At 37.4% G+C, this 17,402-nt stretch overlaps 1 protein-coding gene across 7 annotated transcripts in view; it reads right to left on the reverse strand.

Moving 5' to 3' along the window:
• Nucleotides 1-17,402, reverse strand: part of GRM5 (glutamate metabotropic receptor 5) — a 262,928-nt gene that overhangs the window by 11,454 nt on the left and 234,072 nt on the right. For 5 of the 7 annotated variants that reach the window (XM_071733421.1, XM_071733397.1, XM_071733388.1 and 2 more), the window contains exons 8-9: nt 12,984-13,923; nt 77-172 (exon numbers count right to left, since the gene is read on the reverse strand). In XM_071733421.1, the coding sequence (XP_071589522.1) occupies nt 77-172; nt 12,984-13,923 (1,036 nt within the window). The remainder of the gene's footprint in view (nt 1-76; nt 173-12,983; nt 13,924-17,402) is intronic. The other 2 variants (XM_071733437.1, XM_071733430.1) reach the window with 1 other exon arrangement.

Raw genomic sequence — 17,402 nt, forward strand, 5'->3', positions numbered from 1 at the left:
CCTGGCATCGTCCAGGGCTGCTCCTCTTGGTCACAGACATATCATACTGCCCTAAAGCCACTTGCTGTTTGCTTACCTGGTCATTGTAGCTCTCCCACCATTCCCCATACTCCCTTTTGGGGTGAAACACTCTATTTCCGACTTGTGCGGGGCCAGTCTCCTGCCTTTGTACCTAATAAATCACGACAACAACAGGAGCAAACAGAGAGAAGTGATTGTGTGCTCAGCTTTCTGTGACAGCTGCTGTGCAAAGGGCCATGCACATGAATGCTACTGTGGCAGTGGTGTTACACAGTGCAAAGCATCAGGGGGAGCAGTGGAATAATTTCAGAAAGCCCCAGACCTGTGCTAAAGCAAACAGGGTTAAGCAGGAAACGTGCTTACAAATTTCTTTTTATGTATATACAAGAGGAGATAAAAAAATTCTACGGAGTAAATGGCATGCTGACCTTTTGTCTTTAATATTTTGTCAAGTTAGATCAAGTGGTTGGCTGAACAGTCTCAGGGAAACAACAATTAAATTAAGGATCAGTGAGAAATCAGCTTGTGGCCATGGCCTCAATCCTAATTTCATCTTTGTCTCTGATCTTACATCTCCATAACACTTGAATTGTTTCTCCACAAGGACCATTGAAGAGGAATGCTTCAATAAAATTCATATGGGCTCACAGTTCATGTCATGAACAGGCCTTCCTGTCTCCATTAGCAATAAAATGAGGCTGAGATGACTTGCTGAGGTGTAGAAGATGTCAAATGAAATCAACCCTAATCCTAGAGCTCAGCACAATACTAGGCATGTTTTAAACACTGTATCTTTTTTGTGGATGAAAAATTCACATGGATAAACAGCTTAATACTTGAGGATCTAATTAATCCCTGTATAGAATGGCAGGATAAGATCTGGTCACTGTTCACTCTTTGAGTGCTTAATTGGGATGTGAACATTGAAGAGGTTCTACGCTGGCTCTCTTCCCACTGGTGAATTTCACCCCAATTATAGCAATCCTTGGACTAGGTGTTGAAATAATTATTTAAATGCTTTAATAAAATTTGGGCAAAATGCCTGAGGATGTTTCCTCAAAGATACTCTGGTATCCCATTCTCACATGATACAAGCCACATTGTAGGTATTTAACACGCTTCCCTGGGGAAGCTCAATCATTTTAAAATTGCTGACATTACAGAATAAATTACTTCTTTTTCACTTGTCCATTAACCTGGTCGAAATACCAAAAGAAAACCTTGAAGAACACAACCCTGTAAAAGAAAAATAACCTGAGCACACACAAAGTGAGGCTAAATTTTGGATGCAGTTGTTGATCCTCAGAGGCAGTGTATGTTGCATAAATACTGAGGAAGAAGCTTAGTGAATCTGAGTGAACAGCAGACAGTAAAATGTGGTGTGCTCAGTGCAGAGAAATCCTCTCATTTACAAGTTATAACCTTACTGGAAGGAAGAACAACAGGAGTTTACAGGCTGGCTACCAAGGTTTTTTAAGCAATCCAGAGCACGGTATATGCAATGCTCCCAGGTAGGCACGAAGCTCATGCTGGACACATACAGACTGAACGGAGCTGATTCCTAGAGCAAAGGAAAAAGTGGTGGGGCTTAGAGAGTAGATAAATTCACTGAAAAATACAAAGGAAGTCAAACTGGATCATACATATTTTACTGGGAGAGAAAGAATAAAGAGAAAAAGATATGTAGAGACTTTGCAGGAAAGAAAAGGAAATGAAGTTGGGGTGAAGGTGTTAGATATCAAAGAAAGTGGAGCTTAGGAAGGAAACAGAGTTTCTTGTAGACCTGATAGCCACAATAAGTACCCTGTGCCCAACAAGACAGAAGTAGAAAATGTCAACTAAAAAAAAGAATTTTGAGAATCTAAATGGTTACAATAAGCTCATGCTAAAAAGTATCCAACAGGAGGAAATGAGGTAAGTGTCCCTCATAATTCTCTCCTGAAGAACCCTTGGTTAGGATGCATATGACCCAGACAAAGAACTCCTCTCAAAGTGCACATTCCCCAGTCAGTAGCATAAATTGCACTTCCATGACAGTCAGCAGAGAGACTACTGTGAATCTCCAAGCATGAATTACAAGAGAAAATTACACCATCAGAAATAGTATATTGTCAGAGAATGCCTCAAAATCTTGAACCACAGTAACTATTCCACTGCCAATCATTCAATGCTAAATATCTGTGTAATTATGAAAGTGGCAAACAAACTCCAACCAATACTGCTAGTGTAGAAAGTGTATAGAAACTGCAAAGTTATTGGTTTCACCATTCTAGAAAGTTGCACCAGAGGTTCTGTGTAAAAAGTGTTTTCAGTTTCCCCTTCCCGTTTTTTAAAACAAATGATTACTTTAAATTATTTATTATGATGAGGAAAAAAACCCTCAAACTGTACTTTGCAGTTTTCAGAATAGATACTAATGTGAAAATCAATTCAGTATTTCAGCAGCTGGTATGGAGAATGCATAAACAGTACAGTCTGAGCAGCATTGGTAAGGAAAGGTTTATTTTCTCATTGTCAATTCCAGGACTATGTATTGGTTAGAAAAGAGAGAGAAGACTTTGCTGCTGTGCAGAAAGGCAACTAGATTCTGTCAAAGGATTTAATAGATTTTGGACCATTTTTAGTGTTTTTTTGTGGCCTTTGGTTTGGCATTGTGGGCTGTGTCATTTTTTTTTTTTGCACAGGGGTGACCTATCTTAAGCCAAATGCATCATGATACATACTAATACATTTTATAAGTTGTGATCAGTGACAGAAAATTTGTGAAGTAATTCACAGTAATCCAATCACTCACATTTGCATTTGCCAGATATTTTACCACACCACTCTGTTTTACCAGAGGTGCTCTGTGAGGGGATAAATAGGAAGAGGGAAACTTAGTCCTGGTCTGAGAGAAGCTCTGTCTGTACTGCCCTGTTTTTAGTGAACTTGGTGTACATGTGATACACGGAAGGAAACACCAGAGTGACTGTTCAGGTTTGAAGCACTGTTAGACCTTTTCCTTGCCTTTTTCACCTTCCAATAAAGCTTTGTAGACAAAAATTATGGGTGCTATGGCAAATAAAGGGGGAATATGGGAACCATCATGCTGAATCACACCAATAATTATCCACTACAAAGAAGTAGAAACCAGTTTTAATGTGTAATTCCCTACTATCTATTTTTTTCCCAGTGAAGGTGTGAGCCCCTATACTGAGAAGAGTTCCCAATCTGTACATATGTCTTTTATTAGACTATGCCTTTACTTTAGAACCAGGTTCTGGTAACCTGGATTAGAGTGAGACCCAGATGTGCTCATGACCTGTCCTGCCATTGTTATCTCTTCTGTTTCCAAGAGGAAGGTCTTGGTTGCCTTGAGCAGCAGGACATTCCAAATGTTATGCCCTTAGCTAAAGGATGTTGGCATGACAGAACCAGGAGTGTCACAGCCCACATTTCTATACTGCTTGGTTAAAGACAGTCAAATCCTTGAAAAACAGTCTGTGGGTAGAATGTAGATAGTAGGACAGAGATTCTGTTCAAATGTCCACACTACACTGGTACAGAACGACTAACTAAAAAGCAAGAGCTTGCAAGAGCTAAAAGTAGTTGTTTCAGATAATTTATCCTCTGAAAAAAAAATAAAAATCCCAGCTGACTTTTATTTTTAGGCATAAGATTTTTTTCTTTTCTCCATTTTCAGTAAAACCATTAACTAACTAAAAGCTATCGCAGGATACCTCTATTTTTTTAATACAATGCAAAACAAAGGTAATATGCTGTGTTGCAGATGGAGTTATCACCAATCCATATTTCAAATGTAATCTCATACTACAGTGTTATTAATTACTAAGCAGCAAATATAGGCTTGGCACTGTGAAACCCAGAAGAATAGAGTAATTCTAATCAACACAGGAGTAATGTCCTGCTGAAACTGTAACTTGCAAGTGTGCATAAATTTGTGCTTCCACACTGTAAGATCAGATATGTTCCAATTTTTAGGTGTTTAAAGCTCTTCATGAATCAATTTTTTCCCCCACAAGTAACAATAATCAAACCAGGTAATAGATATCACTTCAACCTCAAACCTATAACTGGCTTTTTGGACTAAATCTAAAGCAAGAATTTTCAGAAGCCATGAAAAATCAAAGTAATGGAAGAGATGGATTCAGAAAGCTTTAAAGTGTATTAATGAAGTACTGTGTTTTTGGTTTTCAACACCTTTAAAGAGGCTTTTCAATGTGGTTATTCCTGGAACATGGGCAGATTGCTGAATGGCAGAAAGCCATCCACTTTTCCGGACCCATTTATATATTTTGTCAGATCTTACATACGAGTAGCATTTTTTACCTGCAGCATTACTTAGTCTTAACATTAAGAAATAAATTATCTTTTTATTTTTCTTACAGCTTATTCTAATTAAGCAATGATATATAACAGCAGCTGGTAAATTAAAATGGTATTTTTGATTAATGATATACAAAGAATTGTTCTGGCTTAAGGGAAGATTAGAACTGTAACAAAATACTACTATATGTTTATTTACCTTTTTCCAGAAAGGTTATTTCTAAAATGCTGGACAAATAATTGCATAGGATTTTTGTACTGTACTGTCTCATTTACATAAGACTTCTTGTTTTACTCATTCTACTCAATATGATGAACTTCTGTCCATTTGTCTTCAGGTCTATGTAAGCAGAGGATCCATATGAGGTTCTCATTATTTTGTTCATCATCTTTTTCAATATGTTGAAAATGGAAGTTACACCTCCTTTGCTCTGAAGTATTTTAAATGTTAGAAACTTCTCTGGATTTGCAAAATGGATGGGTGGGAGGCCTGCCCTACAGTGTTTTACTTTGACATTGAGTTTAACTTTATATTTTTCAATTTTGCTGAGTATAAGAAAGAAGTTTCTCTTTTCCAATGCTTTTTTTACTTAGATCTGTTATGCTATACTGTATATTTAATATATTATGTTTGTTTTGTTTTCTAAGGTTTTGATCCTTTCCTGTTAGTTCATTAACTTTGTAAACTTTCTTTTTCTGTATCTCATTGTTGGATAGGGGACTCTAAAATGCATAACATGCATAACTCATCAGCTGGCAGCAAACTGGATAATCACTGCAATAGATAAAGTTATAATTGAAACTACAGCAAATTAAGGAAAGTTTTCTGTTCATATGATTTAACTGGCATCTGCCCTGAATTTCAGTCAATTATTAAAAAAAATCTATAACCAAATTCAGTCTTAAGTCAGCTGAAATTCCAGGTCTTCTACAAGTATACATCATCTGCCATATTCCAGCACAAATACTGTTCTTTATAATTTCTACCATGGCAAACTGTCTCAAGTCTTGTTTGGACCTCTGAAGGAGGGCAGATGTCCTACTTTTCCATTTTTCAAGTTAATTAGAATTCCAGTTGATAGTTTGCTCTGGAGAGATTCAGAAGTTCCTTTGGTAGACAAAGCTGTGCTCACATTAGACAGTAATTTGTAACAGGTTCTACATCATACACCCTAATGGGTACAAGTCCATCTTACATGGCTTGTCTGCGAGATCCTAAGCATGACTGATAACATCAATATTGATATAATACATGGTGACAATTTTTTATCACCAGAATTTTTGGAGAAAAACTTCAAGGTGAAAAAAACAGGCAAGAGGAGTAGCCACTTCTGTTAAAAAGCAGAAGACTCCTCCTCAGGTCTTTCTTCCTGTAGAAAACCCCAAACAATTCCTGGGTCCTTGTCTTCACTTTTTTTTTTTTTTTTTTTTTTTTTTTTTTTTTTTTTTCTTTTTTTTTTTTTTTTCCTTTTTCTCCCAGTACACTAAAAAGACTGCATTTTGCAGTCTAGAGCATATTAGTGCAACAGTAGGCAGGAAACTGTTTACAAATTTAATTTGAGTGGTTCAGCTGTGATACTTGGTTCTAAATTAGGGGGACGCTATCTTAATAACATGAATAATTGCAAAAATTAGACTTGACTGCATATGCTCAGTTAATGCAGCCAAACAAGTCATATCAGTCAATCAATAAGTATTTTAATTAAATTTGAGGGGAAAATTCAAAACAGCTAACACTGTACATTAATTAAAATCATTGTAATCAGGGCATTCAAGAATATAAATTCATTATAAAGATGAAATGTTTTAGAAGCAATTTATCAAAATCCTTCAGACTTAATACCTTTTACCAAATTTCATAAAATATTCTTCAGTCATTTCACAATATTTGAATTTTAACTAATCATAATATCAAGCTGTTCAAAAAGACAACAAGAATAAATTTTTTAAGAAAAAATGCAGGACTCAAACCAATCAGTAAACTATCAGTCTAAATTTTTGTAAGATACTGGATTAAAGTAACTCTGAATGATCATTAATGAGCACAGACTAATTAGTCAAAAAGAGAATGACTTCCTTTGAGGGGTCAAATATTTTTTTCCCACATGCAACTAAATTCTTTCATAACAAGACTATGAAGCAAACATATAATATCTTGTATCAATGTGGCTAGATTTTTTTTCTTTTAAATAAGAACAAAACCCACTGAGCCAAACCTTCACCTCATGTAAACTGTTACCTATTCTAACGACACTGCATAATGCAAGATGCTTACTCTTTAATTCTTTGCCATTGCCTCATGCTAAAAAGATAATCCAAACACATCCCTGCAGTTGGTAGCCAGTGGTGCCTTAAACAGCATCTGTAGAAAATTAAAATATTTTTTGGTATACAATGATTTCTCAGTGAGCTCTTTTCCCTTACAGTGATGTCTTGTCCTGTTTTGTGCAGGACTTTCATTTTTCAGCTTTCACTGAGACTTCTTGCAGTGAGATGAGCAACAGCTAAAAGCTGTTTTTATTTTTTTTTTTTTCCAATGGTCTAGTGTAAAGCACTGAGTACAAGTGTTGGATCCCCCCACTGGATGAGTCCAGTCCTGAGCTCAGTATTTTGAGGTTACAACCTTTTCTTTATTCTGTTTCATGTTTCTATGAGCAAACCATTGAAAGTACCTGCAGAAATTGCAGAACCAATTACTTTTCTAGATTCTGTGACTATTATTTTATGGATTGGGAAAGTTGTGCTTTCCCCTGCTTTGCCAGGCAGTGGACCTAAGGGAGTGTTTATCTTAGTGTGTACTTCATGATCAAGCAGGTCATCAAACTATCTCAGCCCCTGAGTTGGGAAAATTTTAAGTATGAACATACAGCCCATGCCCTGACAACGTCTGGTAAGTAAAAAGTTATACAAATTAGTTTGGAGGAGAAGTGTAAAGTTCTTTTATCATCATTCAAAATGTGTCAAAGAAATTTTTCAAGCTGCATAGAAATGAAGACAAAATTGGCACTTGTACTGTAAGAAATGTGTCACAATGGAATATGCAGTAGCAGACACTCGTGATCAGTATCTTCCTCAATGGGTGTACACATGAGGAAAGCCAGCTTCAGCTTTCCACAAATCTCCCCTAGTTTTTCTTGTGCTCCATTTTCCTTTTTGCAAGAACTGAAAGCACCATGTCAAACACCAGCCCTGTTTTTGTTTTTTTTTTTTAAATCTCCTAGACAACTTATCTTCCTGCAGCATAGGGAATTCAAATCTCTCTCATTTACATGCAAAATTCTCATGATTATCATGCTGATAATGCTCACACATATTAAAACCAAACCAAAACAAAACAGAAAAACCAAAACAACCCCTCCCCCAAACAAACAAAAAATAACAAACAAAAAAACCCCATAACAAAAAAACCCACATTTGATCACAGCTTGATTGCTATAGCTTGAAATCTATCCACTTATTCATTGATGTGGCTTTTGATCAGTCAAAATCTGATACATGGGCAATGGGGACTGCATGGGCTACCTCTTGGAGCCCCTTGGCATGGGATGCTTAACAGTGGCAAAGGTTTAATCAGTTGGAGAGTCTTTTTTGTCTGGAAATTCAACGTCTTCCCTAGTCTTTCCTAATAATGGAACATTGCCAGATCTTGAAGCAGATGTAACAGGTAACATTGCTCAAGTTCATTCAAGCCTGAAGTTTTTGGTTCATTTTTTTTTTTCCAGTGCTTTAAGTGGATTTCAATCAGACTAAGAATTTGAAGGAATATTTGAAAAATTTTCTGAAAAAAAAGGCTGGGTTTTTTTGAGAAATTTTAGTTTAAGCTTCTGAATAAACCTAATTCCAGGATTTTGATACTGAGGTATGATGTGCTGACACGTTATAATTTTAGACTGCAATATTTTTAAACCATGAATGTCACCCTATAAGATGATCCAAGTATAGTTTTCTTATTTTGTGGATCAAAGTAGCTCCTGTTTGAACTGCAATGAAACAGATACTGTCAGTTATAATAGGGAAAAAGAAACAGAGTAGATAAGGATGAAAACCAGCTGTTTTTTACAGAAAACAAAACACACAGTGTAATGGCAGAAACCTGTTTCCAAAATATTTAAATGGGGCACAGTTTGGGGCTGTCTGATGTAAACACTAATTATAGCCACAGGTGATCCAGAGCTGAATCCAGTCAAGAGGAAAAAATCTACTTTTTTTATCATGTTTTGCACATAGACAACGAAGAATGACATTCATCATCATGTGAACCTGGACATCTGAATACTTTTTCTGATGCATGGGCAAGACAGGCACTTGGTCCCTCAAGCTGCTGTTATTGTACCAGTGTAGTAGGGAGGAAATAAAAACGCCCCCAAAAGACATTGGATTCTGAGGTGGATGTGTGTGCATCTTTGTCTGCAGTGAGTAAGAGAAAATGGAATAATAGTGATTTATAAAATAAAAATTCAGTGGTTCACCTGCAGGTGAGTGTTGGCTCACCAGAGCCAAAGATCCCCCTCACTTCTGAGTGGGTTTCTATCACTTCTGCAGGTGTATACAGAGCAATGTCCAGTTCTGCAGTCCCATGGTGGTAGACAAACTTCTGAACTGGACAAGATAATGCATTAAAAACTGAATGAGTAGTTAACGTCTTAGACATCCACTGTTTATGTTTAATTACTTAGCAAATACTGCACCATGCAGTAAATCCATGTGGAATAAAGTATCATTATCACATTGGGCTACTAAGCTTTAATCTCAATGAGATTTGTGAGCTGCTGTGAATAAGTGCTGTGATAAGGTGTAGAAATCAATGTGCATCTTTTCTTTTGTCTAGTATCGTGCTATTCACATCACAATGGAGAAACTATGTGTAAAAAGAACCAACATATCTTGAATATGGATCACATCATCTGAGTTTCCTGGTGATGATTCTTTCTTGTTGAGTAATCGTATCTTCCTGCCTGGGTAAGAGATTGAAAGTACTGCTCAGTCTTATTGCTTAAATGAATAATGACTTTCACCAGTCCTAACTCATTTAGAAATTGATAATCCATCTTCTATTGTTTCAGGAGAGTACTTTTGGCTAGTACTGGGCACCTACTGGATTCTGTCTTTTGAGTATGTGGTAAAAAATCCTAAATGAGTCCTACATCATTGCAGGGAGCATGGCCAGCTTGCACTTAAAAAACACATTAGCCACCTATTTTCTTTCTTCTGCCTCTCAGTGTCACTGCAAAAACAGTAAAGGGAGATTCATATGAATTAATCCTTTCACGTCCAAGCAGAAAGCCTTACCTTGGGATTGCAAAGGTGTTTTCTGACCTCACCCTTCTTTTAGAGGTTCCCACCTCACTGCCTGAACAGATCTGCTATTTGTGTCTAGGTCACAACCTGATCTATAGAAGGATGCCAAATTCCTCTTGATTTTCATGTAACAGGCTGGAACAGTGCAGAATTTGTTTTTGAAGCAACTGAAGACACTTGCGAGTGTATTGGAAACCTTCAAAAGGAGCTGTTGAGGGCAAAGACCACTGGAGGATTTATGAACAACAGTGGGAGAATTGGAGAGGAGGAGCATTGGCTACACTCTGAGGATATGGTTGAAATTTAAATAAAGAGAGAAAAATATTGGTAGGATTTTTAAGTCTTGCTCAGTACATACGTGTGGGAGTGACAGTGTTCAGAGTTCCTTTTAACACTTTACTGGCCTCTCAGAACAGTTTATTACACCCCTTAGAGTACAGCAAACTTACTTTTCTACAGTGAAAGGAGATGTGTGTCTTTAAAGGATCAGCATATGTAAGCTTCGAAAATGCAGATTTTGTGGTTTGGGTCATTTAAAGACATTCCAGAAGAGATAAACAACTACAGTGGTTACATTACTGTGTGAAATCCAGGGCTAAGATATGAGAAAGGTAAGAAAAACTTTGGAACACCTGCTTTAACCCTCAGCATGACTGAGACTTTTGGATGTGTGGTCCTGACTAGAAAGAATAGAGTAGCAGCTTTTCTAGAAGAAATATACAGTCCTTATCTTATTTGGTATAAAGAGTTATTTGAGAATAAGGAGAGGATAAATTAACCTTGTGTTTTGAACTCTTGTAAACAGCCTGTGTAGGATATGTGATTATAGTTCTGGGACCTTAAGGTAAGATTTTCTCAGTTTATTTTGGGCCTTCCCAATACCTCTGAAATGAACTTCTAAGATAAATGGAAGCAGAAGGGCCAGATGCCCCCCTACACAGATTGTGTGGCTTTGAATTCCTTTATGTAGTATTCAGTATTCTTTATGGAGCCATTTCTCATAATGTCTGGCTTGCTAGCCCTCCTTTTAAATGAGGGTAGAATATATTTTAATTAGCACAGCTAAATCACAGTAGCCTACATGAAACAGTTTTCATTTCACTATATAATGAATAGTTCTACATATTTCAGTATGTGAAGATCCATTCCAACATGAAGCCACAGCTTGCCTGACTTTTCTTAATTGAAGAACACCCCATGCAAAAAAGTCATTTAGGGCTCTAACAGATGCATTGCTTTATTTAGGCAAAAGCAGTCTTACCTGTCATTTTGCAGCTGATGTGAAGGCTCTGAATGGAGCACTGGCATTATCTGTTTGGGAATGATTTGATGCAATACTACACTGTGCTACAAATTAGAGTCAAGAAACAAAATGCTAACGATAAGGGCCTTTCTATGTACTGGTGACTTAAATAGCATGTTTCTTTAAAATTCAACAGTGACTCACTCTCCTTTAAATAAAACCCCTCTGAGCCTTTTATATAAAGCCATGTAGCTCCAGTGCATATTTGCTTTCATCCAAAGTACTTCAATGTTTACTTGAATAACTATTCAAAAAAGCTTCTTTTGTGTTGTACTGGATAATACCTTGAAACATATTATTTTTTGAAACAAGATTTTTCAAAGGAATGTTTGAATATTAAGTAAAATGATCAGACCACAGTAAGAAAAACTGAAGCTGAAAGTGGTTTTCTGTTTTTTTTTTGGAGATGATATCAAACACAGGTGAAATCTTGAGCAGCATTTTAAATTTTCTCAGAACATTTCAGGATTCTGTTGTGTTTTCTTTCTCGAAGAAGAAGTATGCCCTTCTATTGAAGACATATTATAAAGAACACCTTTTTTAGCTGGCCCAAAAATTGCTATAGGTTTTCCAACCTGAACACTTCAGGCCATTCAGTTATACAGACAGAGGTTGTAGAAAAGGACATTTCAGGTAATCATGACTTAAGCTGATAATGGATTTATAATTTTAAAATAGAATCCTCTTCTGCACATGAAAAGTAATTGGAAGATCCTATCATTAGCTGATCATAGGCATGAATATCTTATAATAGACTTAGGCCATTACTGTACCAGTTCAAAGTCACTGAAAGAGAAGCATTAGTAGTAATCTGGTAGAAACAAATAATCACTGTCCCACAGATCTTTCTGATAAAATCCCCCTTCAAGTCTACATTGTGATTCACACAAAATGCAAGCACAAATTACCCTCATTACATGCCAGCTCCAGTTGTGAACAGTGGCAATTCTGGAATTATTTGTATTATCAGTCCTAAAATCCACAAGTGTTTCAATAAGGAGGAAAACATAGCCACAAGTAAGTTCCTGACTATATATATATTTTACTTTGGAATGATGAAGTTATTTCTCTGCACTTTCACATAGGTAGAATAATAATACCCCCTTCTTAATAACCAAAAGTGAGAGGGATCAAAAGATTAAAACAAACCTCTGGGATGGGTGCAACTCTACACACTGTTTATGAAACAGGGCAATGTCTCCACAGAGCTCTACTTTCTCTTTAGTGTTTATTTACTGTAATTTTTATGCACTGAACACACAAGTTGTCTTCATGGCCACTGAGTTCAAATAATTCTGTGGGAAGAAACAGAAATATCTCACAAGGGAACATCTGTTCAGTAGGCAGCAAGTGTGGGGCCTGTGAGCATCTCAACTGGATGGAGTTAGGAGGATACATACAGAAAAAGGTATTAAGAAAGATAAAGAAGGGAAGTTAGGTGAGGATAGAAAGAATGTAAACAGGAAGAGATAATATAAGAAAGGAAAATCAAGGAAAAATCAAGGAATAGAGAGATAGAAGGTGTAACAAAAGAGTCACATGAAAAAAGTCCTCTGATGCCTGAGAGTTGCTGAGGATGATGCCACTTGTGTTTCTTACTCCACCTTGATTAAATAGCACTAGCAACAATCCTGTTGTCTCACTGCAGTGACTAGAGGCAAAATACAGATATCATGCAATTCATTTAAGTAAAATCAGTTGTAAATGGGTGCATTCAGAACAAGGTAATCTGTTATATTTATTGTTCTATAGTCTTTTCCTTCTAAGAACTTGTTTCCCTCCCTACATTCAGTGTACTGTTGCCACAGTTCAGCTTCCAACCTTGTAGTTGTTTGTCCAATGTTCTGTCTCCTATTTTTGCACAGCATTTTGACTAAACCAAAACTGAAACTGCTACAAATGTGGGAGAGAGGATTTATTCCTCCTCCATTGCAGAAGCAAAGAAAATTAATATATTCCCGTTTGTTCTTCCATTAGTAGCGACTCTCAGAGGATCACCAGCTCTTCCCCACACTCCCCCATTAGCTAACTTTACCTAAGGGTTTCACCAGATGATCCCCTTCTTCTCCACAGGTTCACCAGGCTGCTTGAGCGGCTTGCAGCTGAAGATGATTTTCCATCCCCTACGTGCATGCGGACCACGGTCGATGTGGTGAATGCGCTGCGAACGTTTCTCTCAGGCTTAGCAAGGATGATGTAGACCTTGGGCACAAACATACAGCCAAGGGCCACCGTGGCACTCAGACTCACAGAGAAACACATGGTGATTATCTTGTAGTTGCTTCCAAAATATATTGGCACGAAAGCCAGCCAAATGATGCAGGTGGTATACATTGTAAAGGCAATGTACTTTGCTTCGTTGAAATTAGCCGGGACGTTTCTTGTCTTAAATGCATAAAAGGTGCAACTTAAAATTAACAATCCGTTATATCCAAGGGGAGTTACAACACCCAAGTTGGTGGTGTTACAAATCAGGTAGACCTCTCGGATGCTGGGGTAATCATGCATTATATCTGGTGGCTCCATTATGAAGAGGGCAACAATTATGCCTAATTGTATACATATCAAGATAAAAGCAATAACCAGTTGGGCACAGGCACTCATGAACCTCGGTTTCTTTGTACAAATTTTCTTCTTGCTTCCAGCCAGGATTCTTGCAATGCGGTTGGTTTTAGTAACTAAAGCAGAGTAACTCATAGCTGGGGAGAGGCCAATGCCAATTCGCTGAAGATAGCAGTAAATCTGTTGAGGTTTTGCAATGAGGCAGAATGTGCACAAGTAACCCAAGCAGATGCCTGCTAGAATGATGTAGCAAAGTTCTCGACTGGAGGATTTGACCACTGGAGTATCACGGTACATTATGAATATAGCTGTAACAAACAAGGTGGCCAGAAGACCCAGGCATGCAAAAACGACTGCTGCAATTGGTTCAGGATCACCCCATCTGAGATACTGGACAGGGATGAGATCACAGCCTACAGAAAAAAAAAAAAGAAAGAAAGTACACTGAAATATGTAAGAGTGAGATGGTTGTTAGTTACAGGTTCGCCTGATATTTCTCTTCTTTTTGTCTTTCAGGAAGGTGACATTATAGTGAGTGTGGGCTAAGACTATTTTAATATAATGGCACAATAAATACATTTCAGTGACAGTTTATTGCAGTATTTCTCTTCATCTTGAATATAAAACATGATGACAGAAAAAACAGTTAAGCTGATTTAGATAATTCACCTCTCACAATGGAATTTTCGTTTTCAATTATTTAAAATATACCAATTTACGAATAAATTTCAGAATCAAATTGCATTATCTCAGTAGAGAATCCTTCAGAGCTGTATGTATACTATATGAACTTAGAGGCCAGCTACTACTGGCCTACTAATTATGTTGTACACTAAGAAGGATACTGGCACTTGTTTAATGATTGTGGAGAGGACTCTTCCAGATTCTAGATGTCAAGAAAAAGAGTGTTTCTTTCTCGTAAGTTTTACCTTTTTTTCTCACAAAAAATTTCTAGTATCAGAGTTGCAGATAATAGTCAATTTGTGATGGCACACTCTACACACTTCTTTCCCTGTCATTTATTTTTTTGAGACTTCCAAGGAATTGACATCTCATCTAACTAATGAAATCAAGATGAATTCAATAAATTAGTGTCAAAGATAAACTAGCAGTGAAACAGTAGTTTTTTCCATCTATGTATAAGTTTTAGTAAGTCATTTTATGTATGAGTGTTATAGGAAATCGAAAGTTTTTATTCCACAGTCTGAAAGCTAATGGACAGGAGGAAAAGCTGGCAGAAAACTTGTTGCTGGCATCCCTTCTCAATCCCTACTTTCTTATTGCAGTGTGAAGCCTGGATAGGTGTGGTGGACACCAGGTGCCCCCAAGCCTCTCTATCATTTCCCTCCTCGGCAAAATGGGATGGAGAATAAAAGCAGTTGGAAAAAATTGTGGGTCAAAATAAAAACAATTTAATAGAGAAAAGTAAAGACCCTGTGGAGAAGTAAAAAAACCCAAAACCCAAAACCCACGAAGGATTTATTCTCTACTTCCCATCAGCAGGCAATGTCCAGACACTTGCTTGGAAGCAGGACATAAGTATGTGTACTAGCTTCTCCAGAAGACAAATGTACTAATGAATGCCTGCCTCATGTCCTTATCTTTGAGCTTTTTTTGCTGAGTAGGCATAATTTAGTATAGAAAATCCCTTTGGTCAATTGGGTGAGTTGTCTTGGCCATGTCCCCTCCGAAGATTTTGCCCATCCCCAGCCTCCTGGTGAGGGGGAATGTTGGAAAGACAACCTTGATGCTGTGTGACCACTGCTCAAAATCATCCAAAATACTGGTTCATTTCTAGCCACCAGTATAAAGTGCATCACTATGAGGGTTGCTATGGGGAAAATGAACTCTGTCTCAGCCTGAGCCCATGCCATAGGAATAAGGAGGGAGGATCTTGGTGCTCTGGAGTGCAAATTCCTGACAGTAGTAGACATGGTGGCATCACCAGTGAGGACAAGAGTGCTGTACGGAAATGACAGAGTGGGGAAAATGCAATTAAAAGCTTTTGGTTCCCTTGTACTTGTATTAAGCTTGACTAGCCTTGATTGCAAAATCTAAATGACCTAAAAATTTAGGATTGTTTACTAAGGCTAGGTTGGACAGAAGGGTGTCATAATGAGTCAGGATGGGTTGTGGCAAGGATCTTCACTCCATGGGGATGGACAGCTGGCTGCTCACATTGGGATTTTCAGCACTGAGGGTAATTAGCACAGTCTGATAAGCATCTGGATGCCAAGAAATTTCAGTTAACTAGGGAATGTGGGACCTCAATGATCTGATGAACAGGAGCAAATGTAGATACCAGGACCATAATCTAGGAACTTCTACACCCAAGATCTACTCTTTACCTTTTCCTTTACTTTGAGTGGAGCTTATTTTTTTCCAAATCTACCTCTGACATTCCTAATAGTAAAGATAATATAATGAAATGTTATGGTTAGATATTAGTTTTAGCTCCTCTCTTCTCTCTACACAATATTAGCGAAGATATAATGCCTACAACAAGGTGCCATACTCAGTAGATTGCATGGCAAAAGTATGAGGCAGGTAGGTCTGTATTCTTGCAGAAAAATCAGAAGGATCTGGGTCAACAAATCTTTTGTGCAGCTAAAGGATATAAATTTGAGGTGACTACAGTGTAAAACAATTGTGCTCTTGGTTACTAAATGCCGATTAATTTGCTATCCAATATTTAACTGTTTTGGTGTGCAAAGCTTTCTACTGCAAAGATAAAATTATTGCCATGTCTTAATGTTAAAAAGCCATTTAGATTTTTATGAAACAGTCTCATACCATTAGGTGGTTGTATCCATCTAGGTCTTGTTGATTTTAAAGGGCTTACTTATTCTTTGTGAGGGAGCCACTGCATTTCATTTTGACTTCATCAAAATTAATGTAACACAGTAGTAACATCATTAAAATCAACATTTTATGACAGTGAGAGTGGTGGAAGAAGGGTAAAACCAGAAAAGCATAATATAATTCATACAGTAAGTGACCTCTAAGCCTGTTTCTGATTTTACCAAAATTTAAATACTGTTTTGGGGAAAGAAATTGTTACCAGCTTCTAATACTGCTATATATCCTTGGGCAGGAAATATGAAAAGAACAGGTTTTTATTTTATGGCTGGCCTTTACATGCAAAAAATTATATAGAGGCTGAATTCTGCTCAGTTTCTAAAGTTACAGCAGAGATGAATCCTAACCAAGTATTCCTCATTACATTTTTTTTTTTTTTTTTTTTACATTCTCTTAGTAAAATACCTTGAAAACTTGTGCCAGTTTTCCCCCCATCACTGGGTGTACTTTACAAGGAGAATGATAAACTCTGTAATGATTTATTCCTCAATTAAGATTTAAGGACTGGATACTCTTCATAAGCAATGACTGGTGAGGTTTTCATAGAATGGCTTTGCAGCTAATGGTTCCTGACAATGGCACTTTGCAGAAAGCAACAACGAGATACAGTAAAAGAGCTATGGAAACAGCACTGTGAGAGTTCAGGTGAGATTGATGGCCAGAATTGTACAAAGGCAAAAGCTGAAAAATGGTATCACAGAAGAACTAATTCTTACCCCCTAAATATGGTATGCTCAGTGGTCATTTGGACCAGATCCTGCCCTGTAGACCACCTTACACTTCATCAATATATCCAAGCACCTGGAAAGCCTCCTCTCTTAGATGGCTCAGAAACTCCATATGGGAGAGAGCCAGCAGCCTTGTCTTGTGGTCCCTGCAGTGTGCTGAGGCAATCTTTGGCTTGTGGAAAGGCTGTTAGGAACCAGTCCAATTTGGAGCAGGTGTAGAGCTTTTCTACTCTGTGCTCTGCTCTGTGTACTGTTTCTGGGATCAGATCACCAGTAAAATTTACATAAAACTGCCTCTATGTTCT

This window comes from Heliangelus exortis, chromosome 1, assembly GCF_036169615.1.
Source record: "Heliangelus exortis chromosome 1, bHelExo1.hap1, whole genome shotgun sequence".
Taxonomy (NCBI): Eukaryota; Metazoa; Chordata; class Aves; order Apodiformes; family Trochilidae; genus Heliangelus; species Heliangelus exortis.